The sequence below is a fragment of the Mytilus trossulus genome, chromosome 7, assembly GCF_036588685.1.
Source record: "Mytilus trossulus isolate FHL-02 chromosome 7, PNRI_Mtr1.1.1.hap1, whole genome shotgun sequence".
Classification (NCBI taxonomy): Eukaryota; Metazoa; Mollusca; class Bivalvia; order Mytilida; family Mytilidae; genus Mytilus; species Mytilus trossulus.
Window position 1 is genome coordinate 24,421,208 of NC_086379.1, and position 11,395 is coordinate 24,432,602.

An 11,395-nucleotide genomic window follows, 5' to 3' on the forward strand; every position below is an offset into this window, starting at 1 on the left:
TGTGTGCACTTGACGACAGTACATAAAAACAATGATCTCTGAGTTTCTTATGCATGATATTTATACAATCAAAAACGATAAATATGAAGATGGTGCTTTAATTAGATGGACATCGTTGAAGAATACCCAAATTGTTAATTATCAAAGAAGTTCATATCGGACAGCGGTTACGGCGATCATTTGCATTAATACACTGCCCATTAGGCTCACAGTCGGATTTTGCCTTTTTAGCTCACCTGGCACAAAGGGCCAAGTGAGCTTTTCTCATCACTTGGCGTCCGTCGTCCGTAAACTTTTACAAAAATCTTCTCCTCAGAAACTACTGGGCCAAATTTAACCAAACTTGGCCACAATCATCATTGGGGTATCTAGTTTTAGAATTGTGTCCGGTGATCCGGCATACCAACCCAGATGGCCGCTATGGCTAAAAAAAGAACATAGAGGTAAAATGCAGTTTTTAGCTTATAACTTTAAAACCAAAGCATTTAGAGCAAATCTGACATGGGGTACGTATAGATTATCGGGTTTTCTACACATTGATATCGTAAAATATCAGCCGCGAGCCACAACGTGAACTTTTTTGGCGAGTGAGCGTAGCGAACGAGCTAAAAAGTTTCACATTGTGTCGAGCGGCTGATATTTTACGATATCTATACGTAGAAAACACGATTATCTGTTTATCGTTCTATTAATTGTCGTTTTCTCTCTCCCTAAGACAGTTTTACGCTTGACGAAAGCAAGCTTGATAACTTCTCCTCTCGCATTGTGACGTCGCTGATAACTTCTCCTCTCACATTGTGACGTCGCTGATAATGCCTGGTCTCGTTTTGAAGTCTTGATACGTGAATTACTGAGCGATAGAGCAGGGTGATATAGGCGTAGGGAAGGACGATAAAATTGTTTATCAGGTCAAGATCTATCTGTCCTGAATTTTTAAGATGAATCAGACAACCCGTTGTTAGGTTGCTGTCCCTGTATTGGTAATTTTAAGGAAATTTTTCTGTTTTTGGTTATTATTTTGAATAGTATTATAGATAGAGATAAACTGTAAACAGCAATAATGTTAAGCAAAGTAAGATCTACAAATAAGTCAACCTGACCAAAATGGTCAATTGACCCCTTCATGAGTTGTTGCCCTTTATAGTCAATGTTTAACCATTTTTTGTAAATCTTAGTAATCTTTTAGAAAAATCTTCTCCTCTGAAACTACTTGGCCAAATTAAACCAAACTTTGCCACAATCATCATTGGAGTATCTAGCTTTAAACTTGTGTCCAGTGACAAGGCCAACCATCCAAAATGGCAACCATGGCTAAAAATAGAACATAGGGGTAAAATACAGTTTTTTCCTTATAACTCAAAAACCAAAGAATTTAGAGCAAATCTGACAGGAAGTGAATTTGTTTATCAGGGCAAGATCTATATGCCCTGAAATTTTCAGATGTATTGGATAACCGGTTGTTAGGTTGCTGTCCCTGAATTGGTAATTTTAAGGAAATTTTTCTGTTGTTTGTTATTATCTTGAATATTATTATAGATAAAGATAAACTGTAACCAGCAATAATGTTCAGCAAAGTAAGACCTAAAAATAAGTCAACATGACCAAAATGGTCAATTGACCCCCTAAGAATTTATTGCCCTTTAAAATCAATTTTTAACAATTTTCATAACATTTGTAAATTTCCACTAACATTTTCCACTGAAGCTATTTGGCCAAGTTCATTATAGATAGAGATAATTGTAAGCAGCAAGAATGTTTAGTAATGTAAGATAGATCTACAAACACATCCCCATCACCAAAACACAATTTTGTAATAAATCCATATGTGTCCTTTGTTAAATATTCTCATAGACCAAGGTGAGCGACACAAGCTCTTTGGAGCCTCTAGTTTGTTATACACTTTTTCCCGATCATGCCGATATGATGCACAATTTTCAATCTATAGTTTGTTTGCATGTTGTGATAATTCAAAACCGTACATCAATCTGAAGTTGACTAAAACCATCCTTGTACTTCATTTTTGTACTTTTATGCAAAGTTTTGAAAAATGCGTAACAAATTTAAAGGTAAGGAAAACGAGTTTTTGAAGTGTCTGTTTAAAAATAATTTAAGACATAAGATATATTCCAAATGCCAAAATTCATGAAATTTAATTTTTCGATATCGAACGAATACTAAGATATCACAAAATTTAATTGACTTTATACAGTTACTACATGTACTATAAAGTATAAGCTGCAGAAGTCAAATCGCTGCCATCCAATAATCTTGTTGAATTTTTTTAAATACTCAACGAATAGTACACAAGTTATATATATATATGTAAGGGTGAAAACGAATTTATATAAAATGTCTTAATACTACCACAACTGGTGTGTTTCACAGCACAAAATAAAGTCTTTATTCCTCAAACTATAACCGACTGGAACAAACTACCTTATAACACAATTATACATCTGCAGACTTTTTCAAATATTCAATTTCAAAGCATTAATATTAACTTCTATTAAATCAAACTAAATACATTGCATTTTGTTAAAGTCCTGATTACGTCTGGTAACAGATTGTACTGAATGATTAAAATCCTGACTACGTCTGGTACCTGAATGCACTTGTTATTTAACTTCCTGAAAAACTTGGTAAATATTACAAGACTACTGTAATGAATTACAATTTTAGATGCTGATTGTCCCGGAGGACTTCCAGTGGATCTACAAAACAGTATGTGGGTTAATGATGCTGAATCGAACACATTAACATTTGGAAGGAACACTTTTTCGGGATTTAGTTTCCAAGACACTGGGACAAATTTTAACGCTTTCACTTGTGTCAGTAGCGATGATAATGTATATGTCTTCGGGTAATATATTATTTGTTTTACAGGGAGTCTTTATCAGGTTCGCCGATAATGGTCATACCATTCATCTTAAATCCTTATCAATGTTTATGTTTTAAACATTGAACATAAATTGCATCTATTATACGTACTCTACTATGGTACGAAGTCATTGAAGATTAATTGTTTTCCCGTACTGTTTTTACTTAAACTGACAAATTCAATTTTCTTACTTGAATGCATAAGTTTTTGCAATCTGAAATATTAGAAACTTTGTTGCAATTTAGAACGTATGACGCAATCTAAGAAAAAAACCCGAGATAATTTGTATGTATTACGCAGAATCAGGATCATAATTATCGCATTTAGCATTTGCTTCAATCATCATACTAAATGATAAAATGATTTTGTGGTATGCTAAAATCACTTAAGGATGTTCTTAATTTAATTTAGCACATGGTAAAATCCACTCAGCATATGCTGAATTAGTAGGCTTATTCTGAAATTTCAGTGCGAAATACAGGTCATTAAATCATTTCAGCCTATATTTAAATCTTTGAAACATATATTAAAATCGTTTCAGACTATTAACCGGGTTTGTAATAAAATGAGCAACTCGATGGGTGCCACATGTGAAGCATTATCTTCTTACATTTCAAGTGCACATGAAATCACCGACAGTTATTGACGCGGTTTGGATGCTTAGTCTTTAGTTTTTTATGTTGTGTGTAGTGTACTATCGTTTGTTTCTTTATATTTTTAATTTTCAGTAAGGGCCTTGTCAGCGTATTTTTATCTATTCGTTTGAATGTCCCTCTAGATCTGGTATCTCTGACCTTCTTTTCCTCAGCATATGATAACTCCATTTAAGCATATCCTGAATTCAATAAAATATAAACTGATTGCTGAATATAAAGAAAGTGTCATCCAATGGGTACACCCGTTACATACGTGTTCAACAATTTGATTTATAAAGAAATGGGGCTAAGAAACTTTTTTTTTTATTTTGTCGCACGCTCTCACGCACCGTTTTTTATTTAGATATGTCCGGCATTTTAGTTTCCTCTGGTTTTGAAACCTGCCATTTTCAGACCAATATTGAGGTCCTGCCAACTTTCTTCAAGATAAAATAAGCTCCATAATTATAAATTTTGACTCTTTAAAATAGGTACCAGGATTATAATTTAATACACCAGACGCGCGTTTCGTCTACATAAGACTCATCATTGACGCTCATATCAAAACACGTTACAGTTAAAAAGCCAAACAAGTACAAAGTTGAAGAGCATTAAGGAACATTCCAAAAAGTTGTGCCAAATACGGTTAAGGAAATCTACTCCTGGGATAAGAAAATCCTTAGTTTTTCGATAATTCAAAGTTTTGTAAACAGGAAATTTATAAAAAAAATGACCATACAATTGATGTTCATGTCAACACCGAAGTACTGACTACTTGGCTAGTGGTACCATCGGGTGTGAAACGTCCACCAGCAATGGCATATACCAAGTGGTATGAAATAGTTTTCAAAGGTAATGAAGCACTTCATATGAAATATATAAAAAATCTAAAATATCTTTTTTTTTTTTCATCATGGATAAAGTGCAAAAGAGAAATACTGGATTACTTTAAGCGGTCAGCATGGTTCAATTTTGTCACAAAAGATAAGAAACATTGATAATGAATTAGTCTCTTGCAAGTAAATAGTTCGACTTCCTTGAATCCGTATCAAGTGCACTTCAAAATAACCTTTTATCCATGGATAACACATAAAATTGAGAATAGAAATGGGGAAAGTGTCAAAGAGACAACAACCCGACCATAGAAAAAAACAACGGCAGAAGTTCACGAACAGGTCTTCAATGTAGCGAGAAATTCCCGCACCCGAAAGCGTCCTTTAGCCGGCCCCTAAACAAATATATACTAGTTCAGTGATAATGAACGCCATACTAATTTCCAAATTGTACACAAGAAACTAAAATTAAAATAATACAAGACTAACAAAGGTCAGAGGCTCCTGACTTGGGACAGGCACATACATGCGGCGGGGTTAAACATGTTTATGAGATCTAAAGCCTTGCCCTATACCTCTAGCTAATGTAGAAAAGTATACGCATAACAATACGCACGTTAAAATACTCAGTTCAAGAGAAGTCCGAGTCTGATGTCGGAAGATGTAACCAAAGAAAATAAACAAAAAGACAATAATACATAAATAACAACAGACTAATAGCAGTTAACTGACATGCCGGCTCCAGACTTCAATTAAAGTGATTGAAAGATTACTATTTCATCATATGAATATCAGGCACAATCCTTCCCGTTAGGGGTTAAGTATCATACCATCAAAACATATATGATAGGAACATGCATTATTCGTAATTTTAAGGAAAAGACATTGAAACTGAAACAAAGATAAAAAATTGATTTACTAATGTGAAAAAAAATAAACATCAATATACAGGTAAAACGAGTTTTAACATATTTTTAAGCTATCATATGAAAGTTAGCAGACCTTAAAAAATCAAAATGCACGTGCTCGTATCTATTTATATCTATGATTATGTTGATATCGCGTATCGGAGGTCTCCGGGTGTCAACTGATTAGTTAATTAGATGGCATCTAGATTAAAAGAAATACAAATTAGAGCTACAGGTTTTCGAAATCATGCCCTGTAGTATGATTTTTTTTAGTCTTTTAAAAATATATTAATGTTTTACATTTGTGAAGATGTGAATTTTAGTCAAATCTGTGAACATGAATTTGACAACCAGAAAATTTTAGAACGATCACTGTTCAGTTAACGAATTTAATCCTCAAAAATTCTATAACCTGTAGATTCCATATCAATATAAAAATGAGTATATGTGCAACTTCCTTTCTGCGTTATTGTACATAAGATTCGAAAATTATCTGATTATCAATTCAGTTCTATGTATTTAGTAAATGGCATGCAGCAACTGTTTAACAACTAGTTAAGAAACCGAGCTTTTCATTGGAAAACATAATTAATCAATTGAAATTATACTTAATTACCAGTATCTAGTTATATGTGAAAGCCTTATTTTAGCCTGGATTTTTTGTATTGGTATTGTTATCTGATCCATTAAAGTCAGGCTAATTATAAGATGCCTAGTTTGTTTTCTCTACTTTCACAATCTTACTGTTTGAACCCGTCGACCTAGAACTTATCAATTATTGGTGACAATTCATGTCAGCACAACAAGTGCTGACTACGGGACTACTAGATGCGTGTACTAAGTAAAATATAGGTTACTTGTTTTTCATTCTTTTTGAGTTTGAGTTTTTATTTTATTCTTCTAATAAGACACTTTCGGTTTTGAGTATTACTTGAAAATCGGTATTTATGATATTTTCCTCTTTCTCAGGTAGTTTTCTAAGCTTCTCTCTTGAATTGAAATGACAAAATTTTGTTGAACTAAGGTAAAGAAATGTTGCTTTACTCTATGTATAACAAATAAAATTAAAAAAAATGTGTTTATACATAAATGTTTGTTTAAAAAGAAATTATCGTATCATAAAATAAAATTGTTTTATTTTCTCTAGGAGTGATAACAGCCTTTCATCACCTTCTGGCAGTTCTGAGTACTATTATCTGTGTATGAGGATAACGAAAGTTACTGAAAATTCATATTATTATTACTTATTAGGAGGTACGGTCAACTTATTATTACCTTAAAATTCACAAAACTGATATCATTAATACAAATAGGTCATTTATTATCTCGACTAAAACGAACTAAAATAACATATGTCAGCTTTTGAATTTGTAGTAAAAGACAAATTGGTGGATTTAAAAAAACGTTTTTTTTTTTTTAAATACGCCCTTGGCAAGAGGCTTATCAACAACCAATTACCGTTCATACAAGTTTTAATACAAACACAAAAGGCAACAAAGAATATGATCAATGTTTAAAATCGACTAAACGTAACAATCTGTTGCGTGTTTTTGGTACATTGAAAAAATACAGCAGCTCTCTACAAATTTCAGACCAGTACCTTATCAACAAATCCTTCCTGGGATATACATTGTAGATATGTTAGATATTATAAGTATACGATGTGATATGGACCTGTCTTCTTATTCCACTTCACCAATATAAAACTGCACCTTGTATCACTATGGATAATTAACCTTCAACGAAGATAGCTTATACGTCACGAACGAGTATAACATACTAAAAGGATACATTGTGTATGTTGCATAATTGCTAAACAGACAACCATTTATCAAAATTCAAATTAAGTAGTTGCAAGCAATTATAGGTACCAGTACGACCTGCAGTAATAACACAAAACACATACATAGGAGGCGGCTATAAAATACCTTGACATGAAACATATGAAACAAACACTGGGACTCAACAATGAGAGAGACAAAAAAAAGGTTGAAAAGCAAATCAAAACCATAACTATCTTGAAATTATACAAATTTTTTTATAGGAATTCATACAACTAATCGAACATCTATAAATGTGTTAAACTTTTTTTCCAACCTTATGTAGTTGTAGCTACAAACATATGTTATGCAACATCAATCAATATGTTACTTTGAAGTAAAACAAAACATGTATGTGAATGCATATATGTAGGGCTTATATGGTTGAATGGTCTTACGCCTCAGGCATTGTGCAATGCGATTTGATATTACGATATCTCAGTAGCAAATTCGAATTACGGGCAAGGAAAAATATAATAATTTCATCCGCAAATTTACAGATCTAACATTGCGTGGCTTATATTTAGACAAATATCTATATTTCTCTAATTCTATGGAAATCTATCCCTTTCCGAACCCATTGTATAAAAAAATTTAATCAACGTGTGGTTGCTGGTGATCTCAAAAGATCATTGGATGATTGTAAGGGCCATGACCTTTTTAGCTAACTGGATGACTCAAAATATGAAAACAGGTGTTAATGAAATTGACAACTTCGTGCAATGTGAAAGGCACTCGAAGGGGATTTTCGGTTAACCAAAAACGAAAATTTCTTTTTTATCATTAGAGAAAAAGATTCTTACATAGTTACTCGTGGATTATCGGATTTATTCAATCTCGATAGTTAAATTATAAATTTTAAAGTCCTCTTCGGACTCGGACTTTCAAATTGATAATTTAACTATCTCGATTAGATAAATCCGATAATCCACTGGTATCAATGTAAGAATCTATGGATATATATAAGGAAATGTAGTATTATTGCAAATGAGATCAAATGCCAGAGACATTAACAACTTTAGGTAACTGAACAACCTTTAAAAAAGAACAATACAAGTATGCAACACAGCAGCTAACAGACCCACTGAGATACAGGCTCCTGACTTAGTACAGGATCATGCATATAATATGTGGCAGGGTTAAACATATAAGCGTGTTCTCCTTACCAGGTACAGTGGTGTAACAATTCAATATTAAAACAAATGTTGTACTATTGTTTCAGAAAAATGGAGACGGTTTGGTACCATTAAAACGTTTAATCTCGCTGCAAATGTTGCACATGTCCTTAGTCAGGAATCTGATGTACAGTAGTTGTCGTTTGTTTATGTAATTTATACGTGTTTCTCTTTTTTATATAGTTTTTGAAGGCCGTACATTGACCAATAATGGTTTACTTTTATAAATTGTTATTTGGATAGAGAGTTGTCTCTTTGGAACTCACACCTCATCTTCCTATATCTATTAACTCATCAGATGGATACAAATATAAATACATCTGACAAAACCACATACTGTCTTAAATAAAATTGTTTAGGTTTGGTCCTTGTACATAATACCTACTAGACTAGTAATGTGTATGTTCCTGTATACACGATATTGAACCAAAGTACGCAAAGATGCTAAGAAAAAGATATATATATATATACCAGCATTTACAACTAAGGTGTAGATTTTGTTGAAACAAATATTTCGAGTCGAAAATAGTTCCAGATATCAGTCTGATATATTTTCGATGTTTTCGTAAAAAATTGTTCCTAAAGTGAATTTAAAACATTTTGTTAACAAGTTCATGTCGACTTTTATCTGCATATATACATTTAGAAACACTGATATAGAAATAACACCGAACAACTAACATCTTGATATTAGCGATATATGTATTTTACAAGAAGTATTCATACTTTCTAGATATTTAGAATATGAGATAGAAAAGCGATGTCTTTACCAAACTAATTTATTTTAATATTCAATGTTTTTAGAATTAAATACTGATACATTTCCACATATAAGAGCTACAAAGAGCAGCGTCCGACCAAGTTCATCCAGTTCCCTTCCACCATGTGATATCTGTAGTGACAAGAACGATGGAAATACGGAAGCCTCTTTTCTTCGAAGAGAAACAGGTACTATAATTAGTCGATGTTTTAATTCAGCATTATACAACTATGTTTTCTTTTTAAATATATGCTGCATGGGCAAGGTTCTTTACTGTTCTAAAGATGTACGTGCAGGAGTAGTTGTGTCGTCCTTTGACCAAAATGATAAACACTAAAACGTTGCCGTACACATTCTATAATTTGTTTTAACTTCTGTTTAAATATAGATACAAATTTATATAATTAACATTGAACAAGTTACCGTTACAACCAACTAGGACGAAACGTGTACATGCTGCAAAATTTCGTGATTTTCCTTTATCATAATATTGAGAATGGAAATTGGGAAGGTATCAAAGAGACAACAACCCGACCATAGAAAAAAAACAACATCAGAAGGTCACCAATAGGTCTTCAATGTAACGAGAAATTCCCGCACCCGGTGTTTACTTTTTGCCTGTCAGTAGAACTACTGCGTAATGTTAATTCATTATAATTATTTTGATACCAATTGACAATTTACGTCTTGTATAAAAGTAAGCCACGATTTAAAATGTTCATCAAAATACGAATTGTCTGATACATGGTTATACGGACAAATATGGAATAAATATCTACAAAGATAAAATACCGATACAGATAAATGAATCATCAGTATAAAAGAAATATACACGGGACAGACAATGAAGTTAAACAAGTGACAGTTGACTTGAAACCTGTAAAGTATTATTCCAAAGCTATTGGAGCTGAAAGTTCTACGAACATTCAAAAATTAAAGTGTTATTTAAGATATTGAGCTATTCAAAAAGTGTTTTTTTTCCTTGCAAATAAATGATGTTTTGATTTCAATTATTGACAGTTCTGTCTGTGCCATCAGTGACAGCAGATCCACTTTGTTTACCGTGTAATAAGACACAGATAGAGTGTGATATCACAGCAGGTAATATCTTATGTTTGATAATATACCATCATAATCAACATAATATTGAATGTACCATTATGGGTAGAGTATGAGGCTTTGGATAATAACTTTTCCGGAATATCTTGTATCAAGAAACTATTTATATCATTATTTCCCTTGTCAATTGATAACAGTTTTGATCGTTGCTGAACGCATTGCGGGGTACTGTAATCATTTCCATATTTGTCCATTGACTTTTAATGTATGATAGATTTCTCTTTTGACATCTTCTTTTTGAGAGCCCCAAAAATACTAGTATAAAAACATTTAAACGGGAAACCCACCATTTAATCTATGAAAAAACGAGACACAATAAACACTTATGAACCACATCAACACAAGACTAATTTTGGTTTTAAGAAATAATGAAATGATTTAGGTGACGAAGTGGAAAACACTTTATAAAACATGGCGTCTGTTTGTTTGTATCGAATGTAGCGGTATGCTACTGTTGCCTTTATCCGGTCCGATTCAAATAAAGGGATAAACAGATGCTCTGCACACTACATAATCAGTCTTTCAATATATATGTGTGTGGTCTTTATGTTGAATGAAGCACTTACCTATAACATTATTCTTTGAGTTATGCCTTTCTAGAAAAAAAAACTTTATTTCATTGTCTATCGACGCTTAACATGCATTCGTAAAGAAGTCCATCAAAATTGTGGTATTCTTTATTTATTATATCATTGGTAATGTAATGATATGGTAATTGATATATCTTGTGTTTTTGTAACTTCTATCGTATATGTATGATTGTAGAAACAACAACACCCGCTGAACCCATAACAACCAAGCCTGAACAAAAGACTCGTCACGGACATTGCTGGAAGAAAAATCACCGACATCCTTAGCTGTATCATATAAGAACATAGTCGATAACCAATCTAAATATATGGATACAAATAAGACAAATAATAAAAAATTGATTTCATAGTTTCATTACTTAGCAATAAAGTTATTGTCGGGAGACTTGTCTTTCTTGAATAGTTCGTACTTGACACCTAATAATTTATGTTAATGCAAATACAACATCGTTGATTTGTTTGTATCTAACGGCCTTTACGTATAATCTTTCATCCGAAACTTAAAAGTACCACATGCCTTGAGGAATGCAATGACCAAAAGACAAGTGAAATAAATGTGAAAGTAATATGCCTATATCAATTGATAATTAGAGTGAAGTCAATGATTTGAACAATGATTGGTTTATTTTGATACTGTTATCTATACTTGCTTAAACTCTTATCATTTAAGTTTTAGA

At 32.5% G+C, this 11,395-nt stretch overlaps 1 protein-coding gene across 1 annotated transcript; it reads left to right on the plus strand.

Moving 5' to 3' along the window:
• Positions 1-2,687: 2,687 nt before the first annotated feature.
• LOC134726921 (uncharacterized) lies at positions 2,688-11,010 on the plus strand. Its single transcript, XM_063591319.1, has 5 exons — positions 2,688-2,860; positions 6,402-6,508; positions 9,054-9,197; positions 10,030-10,110; positions 10,894-11,010. The coding sequence occupies exons 1-5, from the start codon at positions 2,724-2,726 to the stop codon at positions 10,983-10,985; spliced, it is 561 nt and encodes a 186-aa protein (XP_063447389.1). The 5' UTR covers positions 2,688-2,723; the 3' UTR covers positions 10,986-11,010.
• Positions 11,011-11,395: the final 385 nt, after the last annotated feature.